The sequence below is a fragment of the Chiloscyllium plagiosum genome, unplaced genomic scaffold (genome assembly GCF_037043375.1).
Source record: "Chiloscyllium plagiosum isolate Xiang-an unplaced genomic scaffold, Cpla_swu_hap1 HiC_scaffold_3, whole genome shotgun sequence".
NCBI lineage: Eukaryota > Metazoa > Chordata > Chondrichthyes > Orectolobiformes > Hemiscylliidae > Chiloscyllium > Chiloscyllium plagiosum.
Genome location: NW_028270141.1, coordinates 158,739,785 through 158,754,784, shown reverse-complemented (window position 1 = coordinate 158,754,784; position 15,000 = coordinate 158,739,785). Strand labels below are relative to the sequence as shown.

At 46.1% G+C, this 15,000-nt stretch overlaps 1 protein-coding gene across 1 annotated transcript in view; it reads right to left on the bottom strand.

The window, feature by feature from the left end:
* LOC122540190 (dynein axonemal heavy chain 6-like) overlaps positions 1-15,000 on the bottom strand; it is a 1,075,999-nt gene that overhangs the window by 469,306 nt on the left and 591,693 nt on the right. The window contains exons 53-54 of the mRNA XM_087984706.1: positions 13,638-13,763; positions 8,933-9,027 (exon numbers count right to left, since the gene is read on the bottom strand). Coding sequence (XP_087840832.1) covers positions 8,933-9,027; positions 13,638-13,763 — 221 coding nt within the window. The remainder of the gene's footprint in view (positions 1-8,932; positions 9,028-13,637; positions 13,764-15,000) is intronic.

The following is a 15,000-nucleotide window of genomic DNA, read 5'->3' as shown; positions in this document are numbered from 1 at the left end:
TCTATTCCCATTTGGAAGAAAATGGGCTTATCAGTGATAGGCAACATGGTTTGGTGCAGGGAAGGTCCTGTCTTACAAACTTAATAGAATTCTTTGAAGAGGTGACAAAGTTGATTGGTGAGGGAAGGGCTGTAGATGTCATTCACATGGACTTCAGTAAGGCGTATGATAAGGTTTCCCATGGTAGGCTGATGAGGATAAGGTTGCGTGGGGTCCAGGGTTACTAGCTAGATGGACAGGGAACTGGCTGGGCAACAGGAGACAGAGAGCAGTCGTGGAAGGGAGTGTCTCAAAATGGAGAACTGTGACCAGTGGTGTTCCTTAGGGATCTGTTCTGGGACCACTATTGTTTGTGATATACATAAATGATCTGGAGGAAGGTATAGGTGGTCTGATTAGCAAGTTTGCAGGTGACACTGAGGTTGGTGGAGTAGCAGACAGTGAAGGGGACTGTCCGAGAATACAGCAGAATATGGATAGATTAGAGAGTTGGGCAGGGAAATGACAGATGGAGTTCAATCTGGGCAAATGTGAGGTGATGCATTTTGGAAGATCCAATTCAAGAATGAACTAGATGGTAAATGGAAAAGCCCTGTAGAAAATTGATGTACAGAGAGATCTGGGTGTTCAGGGCCACCATTCTCTGAAGGTGGCAACACAGGTCAATAGAGTGGTCAAGAAGGCATACGGCATGCTTTCCTTCATCGGACAGGGTATTGAGTATAAGAGTTGGCAGGTCATGTTACAGTTGTATAAGACTTTGGTTCAACCACATAGAGTCATAGAGATGTACAGCACAGAAACAGATCCTTCGGTCCAACCCGTCCATGCTGACCAGATATCCCAGCCCAATCTAGTCCCACCTGCCAGCACCCGGCCCATATCCCTCCAAACCCTTTCCTATTCATATACCCAACCAAATGCCTTTTAAATGGTGCAATTGTACCAGCCTCCACCATTTCCTCTGGCAGCTCATTCCACACACGTACCACCCTCTGCATGAAAAGGTTGCCCCTTAGGTCTCTTTTATATCTTTCCCCTCTCACCCTAAACCTATGCCCTCCAGTTCTGGACTCAAATACTGTGTACAGTTCTGGTCGCCATATTACCAGAAGGACGTGGATGCTTTGGAGAGGGTGCAGAGGAGGTTTACCAGGATGCTGCCTGGTATGGGGGGCGCGAGCTATGAAGAGAGGTTGAATAGATTGAGGTTGAGGTTAGGAATAGGAAAGGTGAGGTCACCCTGTTAGGAGTCTTTTACAGGCCTCCTAATAGTCCTAGAATCATTGAAGAAAGAATAGGGAAGGTGATTCAGGAGATGAGTGACAGTAATAGGGTGGTTGTTATGGGGGACTTTAACTTTCCAGATATTGACTGGGAAAGCTATAGCTCAAGTTCGTTAGATGGGTCAGTGTTTGTTCAATGTGTGCAGGAGAGTTTCCTGACACAATATGTAGACAGGCCAACAAGAGGTGAGGCCATACTGGATTTGGTTCTGGGTAACGAACCAGGCCAGGTGTTAGAATTAGAGGTAGGTGAGCACTTTGGGGATAGTGACCATAATTCGGTGATTTTTACTCTCGTGATGGAGAGGGATAAGTGTGTACTACAGGGCAAGAGTTATAGCTGGGGTCAGGGAAATTATGATGCGGTGAGGCATGACTTAGGATGTGTGGCTTGGAAAAGTAGACTCCAAGGCAAGAGTGTACATGATATGTGGAGCTTGTTCAAGGAGCAACTATTGAGTGTCCTTGATAAGTATGTACCTGTCAGGCAGGGAGGAAAGGGTTGTGCGAGGGAGCCGTGGTTTAATAAGGAATTGGAATCCCTTGTTAAATGGAAGAGGGCGGCCTATCTCAAGATGAGACGTGAAGGTTCAATTGGGGCGATTGAGAGTTATAGGGTAGCCAGGAAGGACCTGAAGAGAGAGCTAAGAGCAGCAAGGAGGGGACATGAAAGGTCCTTAGTCGGTAGGATTAGGGAAAACCCTAAGGCTTTCTATAGGTATGTTAGGAATAAAAGAATGACTAGGGTAGGAATAGGTCCAGTCAAGGATAGTAGTGGGAAGTTGCGTGTGGAGGAGGAAGAGATTGGGGAGACACTGAATGAATACTTTTCTTCAGTATTTACTCAGGAACAGGGCATTGTCGTCGATGTGAATACTGAGTCACAAATAAGTAGAATGGATGGCTTTGAGGTATGTAGAGAAGAGGTGTTGGAAATCCTGGAAAAGGTGAAAATAGATAAGTCCCCTGGGCCTGATGGCATTTATCCTAGGATTCTCTGGGAAGCAAGGGAGGAGATTGCAGAGTCATTGGCCTTGATTTTTATGTCCTCTTTGTCTACAGGAGTAGTGCCAGAAGACTGGAGGATAGCAAATGTGGTTCCCTTGTTCAAAAAGGGGAGTAGGGATAACCCTAGTAACTATAGGCCGGTGAGTCTCACTTCTGTTGTGGGCAAAGTCTTAGAGAGAATTGTAAGGGATAGGATTTATGCACATCTGGATAGGAATAATGTGATCAAGGATAGTCAGCATGGTTTTGTGAAGGGCAGGTCGTGCCTCACAAACCTTATTGAATTCTTTGAAAAGGTGACGAAGGAGGTTGATGAGGGGAAAGCGATAGATGTGGTATATATGGATTTTAGTAAGGCGTTTGATAAGGTTCCCCATGGTAGGCTACTGCAGAAAATACGGAGATATGGCATTGAGGGTGAGTTGGAGGTTTGGATTAGGAATTGGCTGGATGGAAGAAGACAGAGGGTAGTAGTTGATGGCAAAGTTTCTTCATGGAGTGCCGTCACTAGCGGTGTTCCGCAAGGATCTGTTTTGGGACCATTGCTGTTTGTCATTTTTATAAATGACCTGGAAGAGGGGTTAGAAGGTTGGGTGAGCAAGTTTGCGGATGATACGAAAGTCGGAGGAGTTGTTGACAGTGAGGAAGGATGTGGCAGGTTACAGCAGGATATAGAGAAGCTGCAGAGCTGGGCAGAAAGGTGGCAAATGGAATTCAATGTAGCTAAGTGTGAGGTGATTCACTTTGGGAAGAATAACAAAAAGATGGGGTACTGGGCTAATGGTCGGATACTTGGTAGTGTGGATGAGCAGAGGGATCTTGGTGTCCATGTACACAGATCTCTGAAAGTTGCCACCCAGGTAAATAGTGCGGTGAGGAAGGCATATGGCGTACTGGCTTTTATTGGTAGAGGAATTGAGTTCCGGACCCCTGAGGTCATGATGCAGTTGTATAAGACTCTGGTGCGGCCGCATCTGGAATATTGTGTGCAGTTTTGGTCGCCATACTATAGGAAGGATGTGGAGGCACTGGAACGGGTGCAGAGGAGGTTTACCAGGATGTTGCCTGGTATGGAAGGAAGATCGTATGAGGAAAGACTGAGACACTTGGGGCTGTTTTCATTAGAGAAAAGAAGGTTTAGGGGTGACTTGATTGAGGTGTACAAGATGATTAGGGGGTTAGATAGGGTTGACAGTGTGAACCTTTTCCCGCGTATGGAGTCGGGTATTACAAGGGGGCATAGCGTTAAATTAAGGGGGGGGTAGATATAGGACTGAAGTTAGGGGTAGGTTCTTCACTCAGCGAGTCGTAAGTTCATGGAATGCCCTGCCAGTAGCAGTGGTGGACTCTCCCTCTTTATGGGCATTTAAGCGGGCATTGGATAGGTATATGGAGGATAGTGGGTTAGTATAGGTTAGGTGGGCTTGGATCGGCGCAACATCGAGGGCCAAAGGGCCTGTACTGCGCTGTATTCTTCTATGTTCTATGTTCTATGTTCTATGTAGATTAGGATTATTTTCATTGGAAAGAAGGAGGTTGGGGGGGAACCTGATTGAGCGGTATAGATAGGGCAGATAGCAAGATCTTCTCAGAGTGGGGGATTCAATTACTAGGGGTGATGAGTTCAAAGTGAGAGTGGAAATGTTTAGGGGATATATACGTGGAAAGTTCTTTACGCAGAGTGTGGTGGGTGTATGGAATGCGTTGCCAGCGGAGGTGATAGGGGTGGGAACAATAGCATTATTTAAGATGTATCCAGACAGATACATGAATGGGCAGGGAGCAGACGGATATAGATCCTTAGAAAATAGGCATCAGGTTTGGATTGAGGATATGGATCGGTGCAGGCTTGGAGGGCCGAACGGCCTGTTCTTGTGCTGTAATGTTATTCGTTCTTTTTACAAAATCAGACTCATATCCAATTCCTAGATTGGAGGAATGCATCGAGAAAGCTGGACAAGCCAGTTACATCACCAAGTTGGACTCACTGCATGGTTACTGGCAGGTACCTCTATCAGAGACGGTGCAAGAACTTTCTGTGTGTCTAACCCCAAATGGGCTATATCAGTTTAAAGTGATGCCTTTTGGAATGAAGACTGCACCCACCACATTCCAAAGACTCATGAACAGAGTTGTGGCTGGGTTAACAAACTGTGTAGTCTATCTGGACGATGTCGTGATCTTTAGTAAGTCCTGGAAAGATGACATGGTCCAGTTGGCAGAGCTCTTTAACACGACCACAAGAAGCAAAACTGGTGACAAACTTAAACAAAACTTAATTTGTGAAAGCAGAGGTGATGTTCTTGGGACATAACATCGGTTATGGAAGGTTGGCCCCATGGAACGCAAAGACAAAGGCCATCGAGGAATTTCCACGATCAACCTCAAAGAAAGAGGTGCTTCGATTCTTGGGACTCAGTGGATTCTACTGGAACTTTGTTCCAAACTTCAGCGGTGTCATGGCACCGTTAACCGATTTGCTGAAGAAGAACACAAAGTTTCGGTGGACAGAACCATGCCAGGAGGCATTCAACCATTTGAAAGCAATATTCACCACCAAACTAGTTTTGGCTACACCAAACTTCTCAAAACCTTTTAAAGTTGTCATCGATGCTAGTGACACAGGAGTCAGAGCTGTACTGCTATGGGAAAGTGAGGACAGGATTGAACTGCCAGTTGGTTACTTTTCAAAGAAGATTAATATCCACCAGAAGAAATACTCCACGATGGAAAAAGAACAATTGAGTTTGGTTCTGGCCTTACAACATTTTAACATGTAGGTCATGCACAATGTGTCGGAGAATGCTGTGTGCACGGATCCCAATCCTCTTACATTCCTGGAATGCTTTAAAGACAAGGATATGCAACTATTTCATTGGAGAGTTATGTTACAGACTTTAATTTTAAAATCAACCATATTGCGGGTTGTAAGAATGTAATTGCAGATGCATTAACGCGGATTTAACTGAAAAGGCCGAATCTTTTGGTATCTATCCAATGTTATATATACATATGGGTTGAAGTCGTGGGTGTACTGTACCTTAAAGGGAGCTGACATTTCTGGCTAGCACAGTTTTCTGAACAAGGTAACAATGTAACATTTGGTCAAACAACTAACTAAGAGCTATGTTGCCATGAGACAAAAACAAATTTGAATTTGGCCAATCGGTTTAAATTATGCCCCAAAATACCAAACTCCAATCAAGTTTGAATTTGGTATTTTGATAATATTAAACACAATGAGATGATCGATGTGTCGGAGTATAAATATCCAACATTTTGAACAGTTACCCAGAGCGGCAAAGAGTACCAACAAAATCAGAACAATTCAGACTGCCTGCAGAACTGCTCTCTTCAAGGTACTTTTATCTATCAAAACCCTGGGAAGGAGAATCCCTAAAAAGAAGACAGAGGAAAATCCTCCGAGGACACTCGGCTAAGCTGCCTGGTTTTAAAACTTGATTATATTTTCTTGTATACCATAATCGGAAGTTTAATTGGACCAGTATAGTAGCCGGGAAGGTAAAAGATAGGTTTAGAGAAAGGAGTTGTAAATAGTTGTTAGTTAATTATTTTCTATTAGTGTTAAAAAAGTAAAGTTGTTAATTTTTACTTTAAACAGTGACCTTTGGGATTGATTAGATTAGATTAGATTAGATTACTTACAGTGTGGAAACAGGCCCTTCGGCCCAACAAGTCCACACCGACCCGCCGAAGCGCAACCCACCCATACCCCTACATCCACCCCTTTAACCTAACACTACGGGCAATTTAGCATGGCCAATTCACCTGACCCGCACATCTTTGGACTGTGGGAGGAAACCGGAGCACCCGGAGGAAACCCACGCAGACACGGGGAGAATGTGCAAACTCCACACAGTCAGTCGCCTGAGTCGGGAATTGAACCCGGGTCTACAGGCGCTGTGAGGCAGCAGTGCTAACCACTGGGCCACCGTGCCGCCCACTAATCTTTGCTTCTCCAGTTTTCACAGATTACAGCACGGGCTGAATCTTTTCTGAGTAGCTGGTTTACATTAGCAGAAGGGTTTATCCCATGTCGTAACACAAGAAAGGTTTCGATTTATAACAGGACCCATGCTCTCCAGCTGAAGATTCCCCACAGGGTTCACCTGGCTCCAGACTGCCTTTCAACATTTAAACTGGGAGCATCCACAACCCATTTTCCCGAATGCAAACCAAGTCTGGGCACTGCCACAGGCTGCAGACATACTGGAGCCCTGGGGTAGGTGAAATCGAGGGGATCTTGGGGACAGAATTGGAGATGGACTCGGTCTCTCTTCTCCTGGACCTGCCCAGTGGCCTTCCTTTAGATATGCATTGGAAAAAACCTTCCAACATCCTTACTTTCTGTGCCAGGGAAAACAGTTTATCCTGTTGGGTGTCTGCAAGCTCCCTGGGTCTGTTGGGTTGATGTTAGTCATGGAGCGTGGTCCTCTGGATTTTCTTACACCCAAAAAACCGAGAATGTTTATAAGACATGGCAGTTCTTTTTGGATTACCTGGACACAGACTGATCTACCACGCTACAAAGGGCTTTCACATAGCTGTGACAGTCGTGTTTAATGAATCTAGCACCCTGAGAGGAAGGATTATGAACATATGAATACATGCAAGCTAACTCTCTCGATGATGGAGAGTTATTGTTTTGTCATGCAGATATGTTCTTTTCTGTATTGTTTTGATTTGTATCGTTTTTGGTTTAATGTGATTTTAAAATTCCCTTTTTCAATAAATATGTCTTTTAGAAAACACAGAGGGGCTCGTCAATGTGTCGTAGCACAATGATGCAAATGAGAAATCTGAGAAATGGCAGATGGAGTTCAATCTGGATAAATGTGAAGTGATGCATTTTGGAAGGTCAAGCTCGAATGCTGAATATAGGATTAAAGACAGGATTCTTGGCAATGTGGAGGAACAGAGGGATCTGGGTGTGCAAGTACATAGATCCCTCAATGTTGTCACCCAAGTGGACAGGGTTGCTCAGAAAGCATATGGTGTTTTGGTTTTCATTAACGGGGGATAGAGTTTAAGAGCCGTGAGGTTTTGCTACAGCTCGACAAGTCCCTGGTGAGACCACACTTGGAATATTGTGTCCAGGTCTGGTCACCCTACTATAGGAAAGATACAGAGGCTTTGGAAAGGGTGCAAAGAAGGTTTACCAGGATGCTGCCTGGACTGGAGGGCTTGCCTTATGAAGAAAGGTTGAATAGGCTCGGACTTTTCTCTCTGGAGAGAAGGAGGAAGAGAGGAGACCTGATACAGGTGTACAAAATAATGAGAGGAATAGATAGAGTCAATAGCCAGAGACTTCCCCAGAGCAGGATTGACTGGTTCGAGAAGTCATAGTTTGAAGATATTAGGAAAAAGGTATAGAGGAGACGTCAGAGGTAGGTTCTTTACACAGAGAGTTGTGAATGCATGGAATGCGTTGCCAGTGGTAGTGGTGGAAACAGAGTCATTGGGGACATTTAAGTGACTGCTGGACATGCACATGGATAGCAGTGAGTTGAGGGGTGCGTAGGTTGTTACTATATTTTACATTCAGATTAAAGCTCGGCACAACATTGTGGGCCAAAGGGCCTGTTCTGTGCTGTACTTGTCTATGTTCTATGTTCTAATAAAGACAAAATAAAACAAACAATTTATCTGGAACACACATTTAAAAACTTTGAGATATTTGGTCAAAATATAATCATGTTAATCCTAAAACATTCCTTTACAAAATCCCAAAATATATTCACAGTATTCACATCAGAGAGAAACTACTTGGCTTTAACTTCTCGTCTGGATGCTTCAAGTCACCACACCAAGGTTTTAACCAAGCACGTCAGCTTTGGAAATATTACTAAACTCCCCACTCTAAGGTTATTTTTTTCAACTGATTCAAACTATCATCTCCTTTTCTCAGGAGCAACTGCTTCCATCTTCAGAACTGCCCAAAATCGAAACTAAAACTGAAAGATTTCTCTCTAAGTTATGGACTTTTCCTCTTAAACTTCCATCAGGAGCCCCCCTGTATATTATGGTTGTACAGAACTTCTCCCAATTACTTCTCCAACTGGTTTGAACTGAAACACCATGGTTCCAGAAGTTAATCATTAAACCTCTTTGGACATGTAGAAAACCCATATACCACAAATTCAAAATTCAAACACTCAAACATACAGATAGATCACACACCCTGTGGCACAGAATGCTGTGTCTATTAATAAATGAAGGTTTCTGTGTTCCTTTTTACAATAAACCTCTCAACTTCTCCTTCCACATTCAAAACGGTCTGTTTAACCATGCCCAGGGCTCTCTGTAAGAGAGTAACTGTCCGTTGGAATACATTCTGAACTGAGAGCAGGACCCCCACAGACCCTGGCATCATACCTGATCTCTGAGATGAGAGCAGGACCCCCACAGACGCTGGCATCATACCTGATCTCTGAGATGAGAGCAGGACCCCCCACAGACGCTGGCATTATACCTGATCTCTGAGATGAGAGCAGGACCCCCACAGACGCTGGCATCATACCTGATCTCTGAGATGAGAGCAGGACCCCCCACAGACGCTGGCATTATACCTGATCTCTGAGATGAGAGCAGGACCCCCACAGACGCTGGCATCATACCTGATCTCTGAGATGTCACTCTTATCCAGGGCTTGGAGAGCAACGATGGCCTTTTCCAAAACAGGAAGCACATCATTCAGCTCATTGGTCGCTTGCTGCAAGTTAACATCAAAGTTCCTTGAAACGGGTGCCATGAAGAGAGGCAGAACAAACAGTGGGTTGTATCCTGGCTCAGGAAGCAACTTCAGTAATACCTCTCTCCTCCCCCCAACCTTCAACTCCATCACATCCAGCTCCACATGGAGGTAGTGTCAGATAAAAATGGTGGATGAGACCTTGAACTGCAACCTCCCTGCCCCCCACCCAGCCCCAGCCCCAGCCCCAGTTCCAAGATTTTGGAGCTGGATGGAGGATGGCACACAGATGGGAAACCTCAACTCAGCAGGGACATTTGAACTGGGTGCTGAGTTCAAACAGACCCTATGTTGGCCGCCATCTTAACTTGCAGTGTTGGAGTCGTAAACGTATGTAGCAATGAGAACACTCTTGAACAATTGGTAAAAGTCTGTTCTAAGTCTCATGAATTGGAAGTTTTAAGTTTCTCACTCTTTAAACAGGAAAAAAAATTGTAACTGTCAGTAAGAGTTTTAAAAAAACCCTAGACTTAGATTTACTTAGATTACTTACAGTGTGGAAACAGGCTCTTTGGCCCAGCAAGTCCACACCTACCCTCCGAAGAGCAACCCACCCAGACCCATTCCCCTACATTTATCCTTTCACCTAACACTACGGGCAATTTAGCATGGCTAATTCACCTAACCTGCACATTTTTGGACTTTGATTGACAGGCCATCTGGTACAGTTTCGAAGAAAACCATCCCAACTGGTCTTGTAGTTATAACAGAGTTGATTGTGAAATTTACCCAAGGGCTTTTTATTTTGTCTCCTTTATTCACTCATGGGACATGGCCTTTGCTGGTTGGGCTAGCATTGATTACTCATCCTCAGGCTGCCCTGAGAAAGTATTATCATGTCACTATGATGCTGAGCTGATTTGGATCGGCTGCATGAACTCACTTGGATGGTTTGGACTCCATGGTTAGTTGACAGTTTAAAGAGCTCATTAACAATGCAGCTGGCTTTGTTGTGGGATCCCGAAGAGAAGTTCATTTTTGAAAGAGATTAACCACCTCAGAAAATTTGAAATCTTTGAATTACAGTATGGGGAGGTGATTGCATTATGGTGTAATCACTAGACTATTAGTCCAGAAACTCAGCTGATGATAGTGACCACAATTCAGTTAGGTTTGCTTTGGCAATGGAAAGGGATAGGTATATAACGCAGGGCAAGAGTTATAGCTGGGGGAAGGGCAATTATGATGCGATTAGGCAAGATTTAGGATGCATAGGATGGGGAAGGAAACTGCAGGGGGTGGGCACAATTGAAATGTGGAGCTTAATCAAGGATCAGCTACTGTGGGTCCTTGGTAAGTATGTACCTGTCAGGCAGGGAGGAAGTGGTCGAGCGATGGAGCCGTGGTTTACTAAAGGAGTTGTATCTCTTGTCAAGAGGAAGGAGAAGGCTTATGTTAGGATGAGATGTGAAGGCTCAGTTTGGGTGCTTGAGAGTTACAGGTTAGCCAGGAAAGACCTAAAGAGAAAGCTAAGAAGAGCCAGGAGGGGCCATAGAAGTTGTTGGTGGATAGGATCAAGGATAACCCTAAAGCTTTCTCTGGGTATATCAGGAATAAAAGAATGACAAGAGTAAGATTAGGGCCAATCAGGGGTAGTAGTGGGAAGTTGTGTGTGGAGTCAGAGGAGTTAGGAGAAACAATAAATAAATATTTTTCGTCAGTATTCACACTGAAAAAAAAATGTTGTCGAGCAGAATACTGAGATCCAGGCGACTAGACTCGATGGGATTGAGGTTCACAGGGAGGAGGTGTTAGCAAGTCTGGAAAACGTGAAATAGATAAGTCCCCTGGGCTGGATGGGATTTATCCTAGGATTCTCTGGGAAGCCAGGGAGAAGATTGCAGAGTCTTTGGCTTTGATCTTTGTCATCATTGTCTATAGGAATAGTGCCAGAAGACTGGAGGATAGCAAATGTGGTTCCCCTGTTCAAGAAGGGGAGTCGAGACAACCCTGGTAATTATAGACCTGTGAGCCTTACTTCGGTTATGGGTAAAGTGTTGGAAAAGGTTATAAGAGATAGGATTTATAATCATCTAGAAAGGACTAAGTTGATTCGGGATAGTCAACATGGTTTTGTGAAGGGTAGGTCAGGCCTCACAAACCTTATTGAGTTCTTTGAGATGGTGACCAAACAAGTGGATGAGGGTAAACTGGTTGATGTGGTGTATATGGATTTCAGTCAGGTGTTTGGTAAGGTTCCCCATGGTAGGCTATTGCACAAAATACGGAGGCATGGGATTGAAGGTGATTTAGCGGTTTGGATCAGAAATCGGCTGGCTGAAAAAAGACAGAGGGTGGTGGTTGATGGGAAATGTTTATCCTGGAGCTCAGTTACTAGTGGTGTACCGCAAGGATCTGTTTTGGGGCCACTGCTGTTTGTCATTTTTATAAATGATCTGGATGAGGGCAGAGAAGGATGGGTTGGTAAATTTGTGGATAACATTAAGGGCGGTGGAGTTGTGGATAGTGCCAAAGGATGTTGTAGGTTACAGAGGGACAAGCTGCAGAGCTGGCAAATGGAGTTTTAAATGTGAGGTGATTCACATTGGAAGGAACAACAGGAATATAGAGTACTGGGCTAATGGTAAGATTCTTGGCAATGTGGATGGGCAGAGAGAGCTCTGTGTCCATGTACATAGATCCCTGATAGTTGCCACCCAGGTTGATAGGGTTGTTAAGAAGCCATATGGTGTGTTCGCTTTTATTGGTAGAGGGATTGAGTTTTGGAGCCACGAGGTCATGCTACAGCTGCACAAAACTCTGGTGTGGCCGCCCTTGGAGTATTGTGTACAGTTCTGGTCACCGCATTATAGGAAGGATGTGGAAGCTTAGGAAAGGTTCCAGAGGAGATTTACTGGGATGTTGCCTGGTATGGAGGGAAGGTCTTATGAGGAAAGGCTGAGGAACTGGAGGCTATTTTCGTTAGAGAAGAAGGTTGAGAGGTAACTTAATTGAAACATGTAGGATAATCAGAGGGTTACTTAGGGTGGACAGGGAGAGCCTTTTTTCTCAGATGGTGATGACTAGCACGAGGGGACATAGCTTTCAATTGAGGGGGCGATATATATAGGACAGATGTCAGAGGTAGGTTCTTTACTCAGAGAGTAGTAGGGGTGTGGAATGCACTGCCTGCAACAGTAGTAGACTCACCAACTTTAAGGGAATTGAAATGGTTATTGGATGAGAATGGAATAGTGTAGGTTAGATGGGCTTCAGGTCAGCACAAAACTGAGAGCCGAAGGGCCTGTGCTGAGTGAGAGAGTGAGTGAGTGAGTGAGTGAGTGAGAGAGAGAGAGAGAGACACAAACGGGGGTGGGGGAGAGAGAAAGAAAGAGAGAAAGACAAAGAGAGAGACAAAATACAAACTGTACTGATTGTAATGAGGTCAGCCAGGTGGATCTCAAAGAATCGGAGTTCCCAGGTTGGGGCTGTGAACCACTTTGAGAGCTGGCTCTGAGGGAGCTGGGTCAGTGTCAAGGATTCTCCATTTGTGTCAGGAAGGGACAGACCCCGTGCTGGTTGGGCCACAGTCAGTGTGTTCCTGCTGCTGTTGGTTTCTGCTGGTTTTCAGGGAACCTGATTCCTGAACTATTTAGCCAGCTTGTTAACTGGGATTCCTTTTTTATTGAGGACTGATTTAAACTGATCTAAACTGCCTGATCTACGTGGTCAATGTGTTTCAGCTGTGCTTCAGTTCTCATTAGGGACCTGTTGGCTCACTGGCTGTTTACAGCCTAGGTGTTACTCTTCCCTCTTTCACTTTGAGAAAAGGACTATGCTGATTTTGTGGCAGGGCTTAGCCCTTCCTTTCTGGCTTTCTTTGTTTTTTGAATGTGTTTTCACTTTTTGTTTTGGACTGAGCCCCTGTGAGCTAATGGACCTTTCCAGATGAACTGTTTCTCTGTGGGTAGACCTCGCCCATTTGTGGGTAGGTTGGGGGGGGGGGTGGGCTGAGGGCAGGAAGGCAGGTGTGGCTTGCTGGGGGTGGGGTCTAGGTTCTGTGCGCTGATTCTTATCTAATTGGACTGTCTTGTCTGTATTTGTTCCTGTTTTGTGATGACTGAAAGAGGGAGTTGAGGTTTGTCCTCATTGCCCTGAAAGCTGGTTGAACAGTGATGTCTGCGGTCTGGCTGGTTCTCTGTGTACACCCGTTAATGTTAACTGTTTTGTAAACTGTACTGTTTAATAAAATTAAAAACAAACAAACTGGAGTGTCAGGGGTTCTGTTCACTGTGAGAGCTGGCTCTGAGGGAGCTGGAGTGGGATCACAGTGTCTGTGCAGTTAGTTCCCAGGTTAGGGAGGGAGAGAAGAAATCACAAGCTGTTCAGGGACAGAGGAGAGACCAACTGCAGAGTAACACAGAGGGGGAAAAAGTAGGGGAGGGAGGACAAGGAAGACCTTGAGGCATTGAAACAAGGGGCACATACCAGGGCATCCGAATGAAACACCCTGTGATTAAGCATCAAATGTACAATGTCACTCCTCGAGGAGGAGTGATCGGAGTCAGGAGCTCAGTCTAACCCTCACACCTTGTGATTTGAGTGAAATGGGCTCACACAGCAGGATTTACCTCAGCATATTCCTGCACAATCTGGGTCTCTTCAGCCATGATCTCCTCTTCGTGTTTCACTATGGCTCGAACCTCCTCCATGGCCTCAGTGTCACTTTTAAGCTTCTGCATTAACTGTTCAATCTCCTGCAGAAACGACAGCACTGGTTAGCTATACACCACACAGAGACGTGCGTGCAGTCACGCAGATGCACACACATGCGTGTGCAGTCACACACAGACACATACACATGTGCAGTCACACAGACACACACATCTCCATTATGCACCTGACACCATCCCATCGGATAACTGTTACTTTTCCTGATTAGTCGCAATACAAACCTCCACCAATCACATCTGAGTAAAGTTGGAGCAGAAAGTGGCCTTTCGGCCTTTCCGTCCTGTTCACGGCGACTCTCCACCTTTCAGTATCCCCCTGCCTCCGTTTGTAATCATCCAAACTGTGAAGCGTTCAGTTTCGGCAGTTCCAGCCGGACTTACTGGGATGGGTTAGCACCGGTATCATTCTGCAGAAACCATACCTCACCGTCTCTGTACTGAGGGGGTGCGGTGCACTGAACCGTACCTCACCGTCCCTGTACTGAGGGGGTGCGGTGCACTGAACCGTACCTCACCGTCCCTGTACTGAGGGGGTGCGGTGCCCTGAACCGTACCTCACCGTCTCTGTACTGAGGGGGTGCGGTGCCCTGAACCGTACCTCACCGTCTCTGTACTGAGGGGGTGCGGTGCCCTGAACCGTACCTCACCGTCTCTGTACTGAGGGGGTGCGGTGCCCTGAACCGTACCTCACCGTCCCTGTACTGAGGGGGTGCGGTGCCCTGAACCGTACCTCACCGTCCCTGTACTGAGGGGGTGCGGTGCCCTGAACCGTACCTCACCGTCCCTGTACTGAGGGGGTGCGGTGCCCTGAACCGTACCTCACCGTCCCTGTACTGAGGGGGTGCGTTGCCCTGAAACGTACCTCACCGTCTCTGTACTGAGGGGGTGCGGTGCCCTGAACCGTACCTCACCGTCCCTGTACTGATGGGGGGCGGTGCCCTGAACTGTACCTCACCGTCTCTATGCCGAGGAGGTGCAGCACCCTGAACTGTACCTCACCGTCTCTGTACTGAGGAGGTGCGGTGCCGGGAACAGTACCTCACCGTCTCTGTGTCGAGGGGCAGCAGCGTGGGGAACTGTACCTCACCGTTTCTGTGCCGAGGGGGTGCAGTGTGGGGAATTGTACCTCATCGTCTCTGTGTCGAGGGGCTGCAGCGTGAGGAACCGTACCTCACCGTCTCTGTGCCGAGGGGATGCTGTGTGGGGAACCGTACCTCACTGTCTCTGTGCCGAGGGAGTGCAATGTGGGGAACCGTACCTC